The sequence below is a fragment of the Eptesicus fuscus genome, chromosome 4, assembly GCF_027574615.1.
Source record: "Eptesicus fuscus isolate TK198812 chromosome 4, DD_ASM_mEF_20220401, whole genome shotgun sequence".
NCBI lineage: Eukaryota > Metazoa > Chordata > Mammalia > Chiroptera > Vespertilionidae > Eptesicus > Eptesicus fuscus.
This window is the reverse complement of record NC_072476.1, coordinates 69,200,136-69,215,222: the sequence shown is the minus strand read 5'-3', so window position 1 is coordinate 69,215,222 and position 15,087 is coordinate 69,200,136. Positions and strand designations below refer to the sequence as shown.

At 41.4% G+C, this 15,087-nt stretch overlaps 1 protein-coding gene across 1 annotated transcript in view; it reads left to right on the top strand.

The window, feature by feature from the left end:
• Nucleotides 1-15,087, top strand: part of RASGRF2 (Ras protein specific guanine nucleotide releasing factor 2) — a 188,440-nt gene that overhangs the window by 78,885 nt on the left and 94,468 nt on the right. The window contains exons 6-9 of the mRNA XM_054715119.1: nt 2,114-2,193; nt 2,583-2,776; nt 8,361-8,470; nt 9,140-9,258. Coding sequence (XP_054571094.1) covers nt 2,114-2,193; nt 2,583-2,776; nt 8,361-8,470; nt 9,140-9,258 — 503 coding nt within the window. The remainder of the gene's footprint in view (nt 1-2,113; nt 2,194-2,582; nt 2,777-8,360; nt 8,471-9,139; nt 9,259-15,087) is intronic.

The window sequence follows — 15,087 nt, the reverse complement described above, 5'->3', positions numbered from 1 at the left end:
TTAAGTGAACTGTGTAGTATATCATGTGGTGATGAGTTCTGTAGAAAAATGAAGAAGCAAAGTAGAGCCCTAGCCGGTTTGGCTCAGTGGATAGAGCGTCGGCCTGCGAACTGAAAGGTCCCAGGTTTGATTCTGGTCAAGGGCACATGCCTGGATTGTGGGCTTGATCCCCAGTGGAGGGTGTGCAGGAGGCAGCTAATCCATGATTCTCTCTCATCATGGATATTTCTCTCTCTCCCTCCCTCTTCCTTCCTCTCTGAAGTCAACGAATATATATATGGCAAAAGAGATAAGTGGGGGAAGAAAAGTGCTTGGGTGTTCCACTTAAAATTTTAGTTATTTGTTTTTGAGTAGATAATACAAGTTCACAAGTCAAAACAACATGAAAACATCAAACAACAGTTAGAAATCTCATTCTTATCCTGCCTTCGCCCACCTCATTCCCCCACTTTCTGTATGTAATCATTTAAATTAATTTCTTATATATCCTTCCAGTGTTTATTAATGTAGGTGAAATCAAATATGGATTTTGAGTCTTACTTTGCCCCTGATTACACAAAAGGCAATGTATTTTTAATATAGATTTTTCTTTCATGTATCAATATATCCTGGACATCTTTCCATATTGATATCTAAAGAACATTCTATTTTTTAAAAAATTGCTACATTGTATTATATTATGTGAATGTGCCATATATATATATATACACACACACACAAAGACTATATATATATAGTCTTCAGAAAGCCCTCAAAAATAAGTTAACATTTGAAAAAAGGCTTCAATTGGTGAGGAAGTAAGCCATATGACTATCTAGGGGGAAAGTGATGCAAACAGAGGGGACTGCCTGTGCAAAGGGCCTGAGTAGGCCTGGCTTGCTTGTTTGAGAAACTGCCAAGGTCTGTGTGGATGCAGGGGGAAGTTAAAGTATTAACAGTAAGACATTATAAGATCATTTACTTTTACTTTGAGATGGGGAAACGTTGGTGGGGTTTTGAGCAGAGAAGTGGCATGACATGAGTTATGATTTGAAAGGCTCACTTTGGCCTCTCAGTTGAGAACAGACTATAGAGAGATCAGTAAGCTAGGTGAAAGGTGGTTATAGCAGGGAGGCCTGTTAGGTGGCTGTTGTGATAAACCAACTAAGAGATGATTGTGATGGAGAAAGTGATAAGTGGTTGGATTCTGGGTATATTTTTAGTATAGAGCCAGTAAGATTTGTTGATGAGTTTGATGTGGATTTTGAGAGAAAACAAAAAGCAGGTAAAATTCCAAGGTTTTTGGCCTGAACAACTAGAGTATGGAGTTGCTATTTACTACATGGAGGAAGACTCGGGAAAAGATGAAGAGCTTTTATTTTGGAACTGACAAGTATGAGATGCTATTTGCCATCCAAGTGGAGAAATCAAATGAGCAGGGATTGGATATTAGACTGGCATTCAAGGTAGGAGTCTGGGATGGGGATATAAATTTGGAAGTCCAATAGCATATGATTAGTAAGCTGTTAGTATTAATGAGATTGCCAAGGGAGTGGGTACAGATGGATGAGAGAAGAACAAGGTCTGAGCCCTGGGTTATTCCAACATTTAAAGGTTAGAAGATGAAGAAGAGCTATAATGTGATAGTAAAGAGAATCAGAGTTGCAAGGTGAAAAACAGAAGAGTGGGTTGTCCTGAAAACAAGGCAAGAGGGAATGAATAACTATATCAAAAGGTCAAATAAAATCATAACTTAGAACTGACTGTGGGTTTAATAACATGGAGCTCATTGGTAACTTTGATGAGGGTGTGGGTCCAAAGCCAGATTGGAGAGAATGGAAGGCTTGGAATTGGAAGAGAGTATGTATAGAAAACGCTTTCAAAGGAGGGATATTATATAAAAAAAAGAGCAGAGAAACAGGGTGGTACTTGGAGATAAATAAAAAAGTGTTTGTGTGTGTGTGTGTGTGTGTGTGTGTGTGTGTGTGTGTGTGTGTGTGTGTAAAATGAGAAGTCTGATAACATGTGATTAAAAGCCTGGCTTTGCTGTTGTGAGGAAGGAGGGAGATTTCCCCACATTGGGTGGCAATGGCTCTACTCAAGACTAAATTATATTCTTTTTGCATTTTTATAGTGAAACAATCATGTTTCTTCATGAAATATTTCATCAAGGACTGAAGGCAAGGTTAGCAAACTGGCCTACTTTAATTTTAGGTAAGTGCATGCTTTGGTTTCTCTTACTCTGGCTACAATTAGGGTAAAATAATTTCAGCATTATTCAGCTGAAGCTGTTGAATTTTCCCACTGATCTAAGCTGCTTTAGCCATTGGGAATTTGTCTCATTGGCCTTTGGGCCCTGCCCTACTACTTACCTTTCCCCTGGCCTGTCATGGTCATTCTGGGCTAGAGTCAGGCTCTGCCCCGGAGAACACTCTGTCAGATCAGTCATTCAGGCATCTGATCTGGCCCCCAAGCATGTGTGACACCTGGTACTGGGAGGAGCCACTCCCTGCCACTCCCATTGAGTGAACACAGTCTCTCTCCAGTACCTTAGATAACTTACTGAGCACCAAGAGAAACTGCCATTTTACTTCTTCTTTCAGCTGATCTGTTTGATATTTTGCTCCCCATGCTGAACATTTATCAAGAATTTGTACGTAACCACCAGTACAGCCTCCAAGTGCTTGCCAATTGTAAGCAAAACAGAGATTTTGACAAACTCTTAAAACAGTATGAAGCCAACCCTGCCTGTGAAGGGAGGATGCTGGAAACGTTCTTGACCTACCCGATGTTTCAGGTGAGTCCTCTGGGATGCATTTTATGAGTCACTAGTTCCAGCTCAGTGTTCCTGATGACCAGAGGGAGATGTGCAAGGATCCCCTGTGAAGAATTATAGCACACATGCATCACCTCTCATCTTGATCTTGACCTTGAGATAATCAAATTTGTGCCTCACATTCGCTCTCTGCCTAGTATATGTAAGAAAGCCAGGCATTTTTGAGACAATTACATAAAAAATGATTTTTTTTTTGAAAAGCGGCACAATGTTCTCTTTATAGAAAGATTCCACGCAGACCTCTTCCATGAAGTCTCCTCCTCCAGCATGGTTAAAAATATTATTAGGGTTACAGAAATAGGATGCTGTGCAAATGTTCCAGGATATGCTGGTTGCATAAAAGGTTCCTGGGAAGTTGCGTGGACCAGTGGGAAAGTCTTGTGTTCCTGGCCATCCTCCCCACCCTGCTGTGATTGCTGTTGAGTCCCCCTTGGCTGGAGCTGTGGAGAGCAAAAGGAGGACCTCCCAGGTGACAGAGGCTGTGGAGGCTTAGGAGCCAGAGGCATTCGCTGGGCCGGGGACTCTTGGCCCCTCTCGGGCTGCTGCAGGGAGGCTGGGGCTTGTCGTGACATTCACTTTGTGGGATTAGAGCAACCCAAGGGATCAAGTACACTTGTGTTCTTTCCTATATCTTGGGCTTTACCATTAAGAGCCCTTGAGTGAGAATTGCAGAGGCCAAAATGTGAACTGAATTGCCTGTTCTCTTGAAAAGTGTTGATGCTGTTCTTTTGGAAAGGCATCAAGTGTTCCGATGTGGAATTTATGGGGCATCTGGCCAGCCCTTTAAATTGTCATGTGGTAAACCGAATCCCCGAATCATGTGTGTTAGGGTTTCTGTGGGGAGCTTTGTCCCCCTCAACGCTGACCCCGGTGGATCATTTTCTAGCCTCAGAAAGAAATGTTGGCCTGGTTTGTAATGGTTTGTCTTCAAGTTTGTCAAACCTGTTTGAAATCCTGGAAATTACTATAGAAGTTTAGTAAAATCTCTATAAAAACCAAAAGGATGCATTTGAAATAACTTAAGTATAGTGGAACTTGGTAATGTTATTGTGTTTTTTCATGGAACTGAATTGTTTGAACTCTTTGCCTCTCTGAGGAAATATTTCACAAGGAAAACTTCAAAGAAAAAAAGTTTTCTTTTTTGGTAACCTTATACAAAATTGTAATTTAAGATTTACTTACAGTGAAGCCAATTTTGCATAGTGCAATGTTCTTCTGAGATTCTATTTGATTTTTTGGCAATTGCCTCTAGGTAATGACTAAAATACACTAAGTTGATTCTGTTCAGCAACCCCAACTCAGGTGAATATACAAAGGTAGAGTGTGAAAGACACATGGAACGTTCAAAGAGGTTCCCAGCTCCTTCCCCACCGATGTCTTTCCAATTGCTATTTAACTCCCCCTGGTAAAACTCTCTCAATGTTTTAAAATGGCAGGCTTCACTTGCACTTTAGGTGACATGTCCAAAAGTTGAATGTAGGGTCTTGGAAAGGTCTGTGGATTTCTTAAAAAATGCTGTGATACTCTTCCACCATCTCTCCCTCCCTCCCCATGGAGTTTAAGCCCAATAACAATGGGCATTTTGATTGACCCCAAGGACTTCCCATAATACAGACAAGGACCATTGGACTGGGAATCTTCAGGAGACCTGGATGTCTTGCTTACCCTTTAATCATAGCTTTGGGAAAAATAATCGAACCAATCTAAACCTCCATTTCTAGATCTCAAAATTGAGGCAGCTGAGCTGTGATTATCTCCCAGGCACTAGCTCTCTGACTCTGTGATACCACTCGCATTACACTGGTTCTGAAAGTTTGGTTGGGTAACTACATGGTGGTGTTAGTCTAGGCCCTAACCCTCTCCGCCTCTGCCAAGACGGTGGTGGCCCCAAACCCTAGAATTTAGCTGAAGGGTCAGATGTTGAGATTCTCTGGCTTCGTCCAGACCAGGGTAACCAAAAGCCTCAGCTTATGAGAGCCATTGCTTGCTCTGGGAGAAACCTCAAATTTAAAGAATTTGGCCAGAACTGGTCCAACTGCAAGAAATGGGCAAATGGAAAGAGCACAGAATTGTGCTCTTTATTTATTTGCTTCCTCATAACTATTTTGCTTCCTTATAACTATTTTGAATAGACCAAGAGGGAAAATCATCAGAGTTTGCTGCCCAAGGGCCTCATCCTCATTGATGTCTCTCCTCTGTCTTGTTCATTTGGTGTCTCTCCCTCCTACTGTCTCTCTAAAGTGACACATGGAACACTTGGCGGTGGGGTTGCTCTTTCTAGAAGTTGAAAGGTTTTTATTGCTAGGCCCATGTCCATTCTACTCTTCTTGTTCTCCATTGGTCCTTTCGAGGTGAAATAGGTGAAATAGTCATGAGGCACTTGCTCTCTCAGATGGTCGAGGCACATCTATGTCCCTCTGCATACATTGTATTAGCAGTGGCACTTCTGCCTTGCTCTGGTGTAGGCTGGACACCTTGGGATGAGGGTGGCAGATTTCAGTTTTTTGCTATATAGCAACATTGGAAGAGATGAGCCTAGTTCATACCACCAGATTTTTTTTTTTTTTGAGCCTGTATATGGGGACAGAGGTTGGTGTGGAACAGAGAGAGGGGAGAGGTGATTGGCAACTTTTAGCCTGTGGATGTGTAGGAAAGTATTATATTCTACCTCCTCCTGGGCCCCTTGTCCAGTGAGTCAATTGCTGGGGTTAATGAACTACGTTGAACTATGGAAACACGGAGGAATTGTAGAATTCGGATGATACAGTGAATATACTAGTATCCTCCATTGAACTGTCAGATAAGCAAATCCAAGTGTTGTCAAGAAATTTGTTATGGAAAACAATGTAGTCATTAACATATTTTTTATTTTGCAAAGACAGTGGCATGTCTAGAACTGTTTAAATTGGCCTCAGCTGCTCATAAATCCACAGGTAAGCTGATCATGAAATCTACTTCTGGTGAGACCAGCACCGTTAGATGTTCACCAGAAAGTAGACACCTGTTTATGGTTATTGGAGAACAAACTAATTAATGTCTATAAAGTGACAAGTATTGTTCCATAACTGAAAGCGGAATGATGATTCACCTAGATCAGTGATTTCAACTGGTGTGCCGCAAGAATTTTTAAAAGGCGCAATACCTGACTAATTTAGTCAGGGGCACTGACCTCTTTTCCCTTAGATTGTCAAATTTAAAAAATGACAACAGCTAACACAACAATAGCCATCCGGTGTGAATGAATCAAAATTATACCTATATATTTTTTGTCAGATCGGCAAAAGATATAATGAATTTTTTGGTGTGCCACAGAATTTTAGTAATTAGTTTATGTGTGTTATGAGATGAAAAAGGTTGAAAACCACCGATCTAGACAGTACTTTCTGTAATTCTTGGGTTTTGGGGGAACAGATTTATAATCAGCACTTGAATATACAGATAAGCTCTTGGGAGAGCCTTCCACTTCTCTGCAGAACGTTCCTTGCCCACTTTTTGGCAGTTTCAGGCATGTCTGTTCCTTCGCTTTCTTGTGGAAAAGGCCAGTTACTAAATTTCAAATCTATTCTCTTGAACCTCAGCCAGGGAGCTCTCTAAAATAGATTGAATTAATGGGGGAGGATCATGGAGGTATTGACTAAACTCAGTTTAGTGAGGTTCCAGTGTACTATAAGTAGTCAGGCTCTCCCACTCCTGCCCTCTTTGTTATGAAAAACTGAGTACCTTAGCTGGTGATTTCTTTGTGGACTACTAACTTAGGAGAAAACTTTAATCAATCATGGGATTATGAGAAAGGGGTATTGGAAAGTATACTTACCCCAGGAGCTTCACCAGGTGGCACAGCCCTACAGGCTATCTCGCTGAGAAGTCTATGGGGTGGGAAGCAGCAAGCCTTCAGAGGGAAGGGTCTGCTATTCCCCACCTCCCATGACTAGGGCGTCTGTAGCACTGCTGAAACCTTGACTGGATGGCATTCCCTAGGATGTGATCCCGAGTAGGAGCTGCAGATTGATGTCTGTGTTGATGGTGCTGCCCTCTGTGCTTCACACGTAAATGTGGGCATCCAGTAAATATTAGTAAATTACCCAGTGAAGGCCACCACTGCCAAGAGAGCAAACGCAGATCTGTGGAGAGACGCACCAACACCATGTCAGGTCAGAATGCAAGAGCTACCCACGGGGCCCTGGGAAACTTTTACTTCCTTCATTCTCAGGGGTGCTTTCAGGTGTTGAGTGAGAACCCAGTCCTGGAGCAGACTTACTGGGCTAGTGCACTGGGCAGAGCTGGGCTCATGGCTGGCTCTGCCATTTACTATGAGGCCACATTGGGAAAATTACTGACCTTTCCACACTTCGTTTCCTTATATGTAAAATGGGAAGGAATCTTACGTTGTTGGAGGATTACATGCACCTGTAAACCTTGAGCACCTGATCTGACTCACAGTGAGCCGTGTTATGGTAGCTATTGTTCATGTATGTTATTAGAATTAAACCCTCTGCCCCTGATTTCTAACAAACTTTAGTTTCTAAGCCAGTAAAATTTAAATACGTTGAATCACTGAAATTTGAGTTAAAGCTCTGCTATGGTCTATTAAAACCTTCAGAGGGTTGGTGGAGTTTTTTGTGCCTTTGGCAGAATGTGGGTAGTCTGTAAACAAAAGTACAAGTAAGTAACCTCATTAAACAATACTTTTTACTGCTAGAAGGAGGATCAGAATATAACAAGGGTGAACATATCTTCTCCCAAATTTTAATTCTTTTTTTTATAAATATTGATTTTTAGAGAAAGAGAAGGAGAGAGGGGGAGAGAGAGATAGATAGATAGATAGATAGATAGATAGATAGATACATTGATGTGTGAGAGCTGAACATTGATTGGCTGCACTCCCCCTACCTGGGATAGAGCCTGTAACCCGGGCATGTGCCCTGACCAGGAATCAAACCAGCAACCTTTTGGTGCATGGGACAATGCCCAACCAACTGAGCCACACTGGCCAAGGCCCAAGTTTCAATTCTTACCTGGTAAAGAGAACGTTACAGTAGGATTGTCAATTTTTAAAAAATTATAAACAGACAAATATATATAACAGACAGACTCTAGTGACTTGATGATAACTATATCTGTTTCCCTATGAACCAATTTTCAAAAATTATGATTAAGAAATGTATGATTATATTAAAAAATCTAAAGAAACAATAACAATACTTTATTACTCTTTTCATGTGTTCCTGGGGAATTTGCGCATGTGTGTGTGTGTGTGTGTGTGTGTGTGTGTGTGTGTGATGTTTGAAATGTAGTTCATTTTAAATGTTTTAAAATATATTTCTTTTTTTTCTTCTTTATTGATTAAGGTATTGCATATGTATCCTTACACCCCCCCTTTGCCCCCCACTCCCCCACTCATGTATTTCTTAAAAAAATGTTTGTAAAACAATTACAACTATAAGAGTAGAGACGAACTTCTTGGAAGTGATGAAGGCATAGAAGAGAATGTCCCGGTGTTACTGATCCTCACCTCATGCTCACACTGGCCTTTGTTTGCATTTAGATCCCCAGGTATATCATCACAATTCATGAACTGCTCGCTCATACACCCCATGAGCATGTGGAGAGGAAGAGTCTGGAATTTGCAAAATCAAAACTGGAGGACCTGTCCAGGTATGCAGAGAACCTAGAATAGCAGCCTGTTCCGGGAAAGCAGCAAGTTAGTCTTTTGTGGAAACCTAATTGTATGTCTAGGGAACAAGAGGCAAGACACACAGCTTCTCAGATTCACCCGAAAGTTTAATGATAGCCTTGAGATCAGGTGTACTTTGGATTAAGGTGGAGAATGTTCACATTTCTTTCAGCATAATAGAAAAATGACTTTTTGTTGCATTTTTGTATTCATATTTGCCAGGGAGCTGGAGAATGTATATCTTGGATTTATCAGTAGCTTTTCAGTGTTTCAGACAGTTATTTATATCTGTGTTCCTTTAGCTTATCTGGGATAAATGGTATAAAGGTTTCTAATTTACTCTGCCTCTAAGAAATGGCACCCTAATTTCAATCTTCATTGAAAGCTTTTCAGAAAATAATATGTTGCTTTCCTGTTGCATTTACCAGCAGCATTCCCAGGGTACTCTCTGATCACTGACCCGCTGATCTGTAATCATGGTGCACATTGGCCTTGCTTTGGGTCATGGCTTGTTGAGGCCGGGACTTCCAGTCTGCTTCCCTCACAGCCCCACTTACATTGATACATGTTCCCAGGTGGGGCTCTTTGTTCACGGGCCAGGGCAATACAAAGATCTCTGATAGTGATCCTGTCTGTGTCCTGTCCGACAGGATAATGCACGATGAAGTGAGTGACACTGAAAACATAAGGAAGAACCTTGCCATAGAAAGAATGATCGTGGAGGGCTGTGACATTTTGCTGGACACCAGCCAAACTTTCATCCGCCAAGGTACGTCCTCATGCCGCGCACCCACCACCTGAGTGGTCTCTGCGTTTGTTACATTATCAGATCCAGGAAAGCCTTTGGGAGCCGGCTTGGTTTAGCTGTGTGATTAATGCGGTTCCTGCAGGATCTCCCCATGGTCTTGAGGGAGGCGGTGGTCCATGCCCACCTTCATGCTGTCTCTTTTCAGGGGCCACGAAAAACAGCAACACACTCATAGTACAGCAGGAGTGGCAGAGTCCCTTACGTTCTGACCGACTCTCCTTAGTGGGCCAGACGTTCTCTGCAGCTCCAGTGAGGACAGACCCGTCTGGCCGATGGGAGTGTCCGTGCCAGGTGGTGATAACACCCAGGCAGAGGCCCGAGAGAAAGTTGCGTTACTTAAAGCCCTTTCAGGTGGCAGTGGGGGCCGTGTCCGAAGTGAAAACAGCGGTCTTCTGTTCCCGTTTTTCGTCAGCACTTCTGGAGGCCCCGCATGCTATGTTCGAGTCAGCTGGTGGCTCCAGTGACCAGGAAATGTCACGCTAACCCCTGCCAACCTTTGGAAGTGGCGAAGGCATCTTGTCTGTGGGGTGTGCTTTGGTAGCGTCACCCCGTAAACTGAGCTTTTGAAGAGCTCAAGATACTTGTGCTGGAAACCATGGAGAAAGAAGAGCCTAGTGGTGCATATCTCTTCGCGGCTCTCACAAAGTGCAGAAAGTAAACCACGTCCCAGGTTATTTCTAAGAACTGAGGCGTCCCGGGGGAGGGGAGCATGCCTCATGGAATTGATGTGAGACAGTGGATTGTACACATGTATCATTTTGAACCTGGTGAGAAGCGGCACAGAAATTTGGGACTAGCCTTTAACGTAATTTCTGTTTACAATATTTCAATATTGTTTGAAGATAATTTGCATTTCTGTTGCATACCAAAATGTGCTGCTTAAACTATTGTTTACCTCATCAAACCAAACATTTGTGCTGTGCACATTAATTTTTGCACAGAATACTTCCAAAACGTAACACATGCAGTTCTACTTTCCATTATTTATTTACAAAGAGAGAAATCACACAGAGGTTAAAGTTTGGAAGTATAATGTAGGAAATGATACCTTTTCTCATTTTGGGCTTTCGCTATTAATTTAAAAAATAACAATAGTGGAGTATAATGCTAACAACACCAGGCCTTCTGCATGTCCCCTCTGTGGCTCTGCACAGACTGTGTCCCATATCGGCTCCTGCCTTCCCGGCACTTCCCTGCCTCGGTGTCCTTAGTGTGTTGTCCGCCAGCCTGGCGACCGGCAATGCCCTTACCCATCTCTTTCGTGCCTCTTAACGGTCTACTTGTCCTACCAGGCTTAGGTCAGACACATCCAAGTAAGCCTTTTTAACTTTTCTGCTTCTTCTCGTCCCCTCCCATGCAGTTAGAATGAATTTACCTTCCTCATCGTTTCCAAGGCCCTTTGCTCCAGGTGCATGTGTCTCAGGCTCTTGTGTATTATAAGTGCATGTCTGCATGCCTATCTCTCCCAGGAATTAGAATTCCGAAGGGCAATGCCTGTGAATTCTCTCTTGCCTGGTATAGCGCTTTCCATGATACCTGGATGATGGGTATGGGATTAAATGGAATTGCTTGTTCAATTGCAGCTTGGGTTGGAAGGTGTCTTCTTTTGTATTTTTCTTGTGTTTAGAGTTTACTGAAAAATACAAATTGACTTGAGCTTTATACTATGTGGGAATGGAAACAAAAGTTTCTCTAACTATTATTTCTCTGATTTCTGAAAGGAATTTTGATTGCGAAGGATGATTATACATAACCATTTAGTATATTTCTACAAACTTAGACTATTTTTATCCAAGTTTGTAAAAAACATCTATAATGAAAACTGCCTGAAGGTTAAATATATTGAATTTTTTTTTTCCTGGCACCTGGAAGAAAATCAATCATGAGCCACCTCTCCCTTTGACTCAAGTCCAGATGTTATTTATCGATTGTTCTGTATCACACGTTTAAGGCACTCCTGTCAGCTATTAATATATCTGATGTTATTATTGGGTTGATGTTGATTTATTGATTTGTTTTTCAGCAGTATTTTTCTGTATTGTTTGGTTTGGTTCGTCTGTTTAGGAATTATTCAATAAAGGTGGTTTTAAAAAGTCAGACCTTAATCTGAAAGTGGGAAGTAATTGAATTACAGATTGTCTGGAAAGTTTGCATTGTTTTGGTTTGGTTGTGTCTATTATCACTTTTACTAAATACCCTTTAGCAGGCTTTAAAACCCATTGAGGTGGGCTTTTAAAAAATTGTTTTAAACTTTGAGGGATTCTGTTTTCTATGAAATGTACTACAATTTATCTCTAATTGTGTGTTAGTATTTGTGTTATTTACTGTTAAGGATGATATAAGGTCTATTTCAGTGTGGTATGTATGTGCATGTGTTTGTGCAAGTGCACATGTGCACGGTTTCAATCTTAAATGACATTTTTTATTTTATTTTGAGGACTAGAAAAAATAAATCATCCAGATTCTCTGAAAGGCCTCTTCAGAATAAGGGCATTAGCTAATCTTAAATGTTAGTCCATGAGCATTTAGTAATTGAAATAACAGAAGTTTTATTATAAACTAGAGGCTCAGTACACAACATTCATGCATTTGGGGGCGGGGGTCCCTCAGGCCGGCCTACGCTCTCTCACAGTCCAGGAGCCCCTTGGGGGATGTCCTACTGATGGCTTAGGCCCGCAGGGAGTGGGCCTAAGCCAGCAGTCGGACATCCTTAGTGCTGCCTCAGAGGCAGGAGAGGCTTCTGCCACTGCTGCTGTGCTCACCAGCCTTCAGCCCTGCTTCTGGTTGAGGCGTCTGCCCCCTGGTGGTCAGTGCGCATCATGGTGACCGGTCGTTCTGCCGTTCAGTCGATTTGCATATTACCCTTTTGTTATTATAAATTGATTCCAATTATTAAATAGTTAATGAATAGGATGCAAAATGTATCATAGCAGTGGTCTGACATTGTCATTCCTTTTCCAAAATCTATTCAAAGTTTCTCAATAAATAAATGTATAAGTATCTGAGACAATAATAGGAAGATAATATAGCCATGTCACTGAAGGTCAAATGCTGTCTTCTCCATTTTTTTGCTGTATGATATTGGGCAATTTAATTAACCTCTCTTTGCCTCAGTTACATCTCCTTAAGTTGTTTATCTTTTACTAGTAGGGTTCTCCTGAAGATTAAAGGAACTAATGCTTACAAAAGCAAATAAACTAATGCCTATGAGATTATGATATAAACTTTAAAAACCAAGATCCAGCCCTGGGCTGTGTTGCTAAGTGGTTAGAGTATCTGCCTGTGCACTGAAGGTTCTCAAGTTCAATTCCCAGTGAAGGGCATGTACCTGGGTTGCAGGTTCAATTCCCAGCCCCGGTCAGGACGCATGCAGGAGGCAACCAATTGATATGTCTCACATTGATGTCTCTCTCTCTCTCTCTCTCTCTCCCCCCCCCCCTCTCTCCCATCCTCCTTTCCACTCTCTCTAAAAATCAATGGAGCCCTAGCCGGTTTGGTTCAGTGGATAGAGCATTGGCCTGTGGACTGAAGGATCCCGGGTTCAATTCTGGTCAAGGGCACATGCCTAGGTTGTGGACTCAGTCCCTAGAATGGGGCGTGCAGGAGGCAGCCGATCAATGCTCCTCTCTCATCATTGATGTTTTCTCTCTCTCTCTCCCTCTCCCTTCCTCTCTGAAATCAATAAAAATATATATTTTTAAAAATCAATGGAAAAAATATCCTCGAGTGAGGATTAACAAAAACCCCCACCAAGATCCAAATTTTGAAATGTTTCTATTTTTGATAACATAAAATATATATGAAATTTAGTAAAAGATCAAGCCACTCCAAATTGACATTTTGTATAAAATCTATTATGCAGATTCAACATTGCCTTATAGAAATGTGAATCAAGAAAATTAAATAAAGGAGCCTAAATTCAGAGTGAAATGCACTGAGAATGAGCCATGGGCTTCTCTGGTACCTTAAGCATTCCCACACTCAAAATCATGTACTTTCAGTGTTCTTTGAAATTGTAACATGGGGGCCAGCAATATTTACGTCTTCTCAAATGTCTAATCCAATAACCTGGAAATTGCTCTTCATTCTTTTTCACGACTGAGTGAAATTAAGATTAATGGCATTATACAATCAAAGAGACAAGAGATAAAAAATGCTCGTGTGAACATGGAGAAAAGGGAACCCTGTGTGCTATTGGTGGGATTGTAATTTGGTGCAGCCATTATGGGAAACAGTATGGAGGTTCCCCAAAAAATTAAAAATAGAACTACCATATGATCCAGCATTTCCACTCATGGCAAAGCTGGAAGTTACTGCCTTTTCCCGTTCATTCCATTTCCAGATTTCAGTTTTCACGATGCTGAATCCACTGCTGTGTCCTGGCCATGCCGCCCTGAGAGCTGTTTAGCCTCTTAGGCCTCAGTTTCCCTTTCTGTAAAACGGTGGGAGACCCAGGTCCTCTAAAAGATCTCCTCTGGCTTTGATTCCATCCTGTAAGTCCCATGAGTACAATCTTTTTGCTGCAATTACTTGCTCATCTACTTCTTTAAGCAGAAGTTCTGCCTTGAGCTTTCCCCATCCCTTCTTTATGCTTGAAATTTAATAACTGCCTTTGTTCTTTGTCAGTTTGCTCCCACCTTTGCCACCTCTCTCATTCACTCTCCTCTTGCCTGTTCCCTTCAATGGAATCAAGCCTTCTCCCACCCTCTGCTCCCCAGTCCCATGCTCTCCCCAGGATGGTTTCCATGCTATTTTTGAGGCCCCAATAGCTGCCTATTCTCTCAAGCAGCCTCACCTAACACTCACCTAAATAGATGGAATCTGGGCATGGAAGCTTTGAGCCCTTTACCACCTGTACACCTTTAGATCTTTATTAAAAAGTAGATGCTATTTGGAATATTCATATGTTAATGTGAACATTTTGTGACCCACAATCATAGTTTTACAATTTTGTATCTTTGAAGAATTTACTGATTTTCTGTTCACTTTATTCTGTGCTCATTAAAAAAATATAATGGAACCTAAAAAATGTATGAAAAAGAAAATAGGGCTGCCTGCAACCTCACCTCTTAGAGATGACCCACTGTTAATATTTAAGGGGTCAGGATGCCTTGAATGGTTCTCAAGAGGCTGATCTGAGCCTTTCTGAGGCTGCATTTTGGGTAAATGGTAGATTAAACCAATAGTAGAAATAATATTGGCCCAGGCCATTTTAGAAGTCAGAGGCAGGGTATTTGTACAAATCTTAGTGTTTTGGGGTTTCATATTTAATTTATGTTGGAATTTTATTTGTGGGGAGAGAGAGGTCATTATTAGGGTGAGATTATATCAAGTCTATGCAGAGCTTCTCACATGGAATGGAAGATAGTTTTGCTCACAAGAATGCCCTGGGTATAGACTTTATGTGGTTTCTTTTCCATTTTGATTCCACAAAGAATTTTTGTTGCACAGTTTAAATGTAACCTGAAGGTCAAGGTGTTAAGCAAACAACAAACAAACAAACAAACAAAAAACCCCAAAAGAAAACCAGAACTCATAGACACAGACAACAGCATGGTGATTCCCAGAGGGGAAGAGGGCTGGGGGGAGGTAGACGAGGGTATAGGGGGGATAAATAATGATGGAAGGAGACTTGACTTTGGGTGGTAAATACAGAATGCAATATACAGATGATGTATTTTAGAATTGTACACCTGAAATCTATATACTTTTATTAAGCAATGTCACTCAATAAATTTAAATAAAAAATAAAATAAAGTAAATAAAAATAAATGTAACCTGAAATAACTG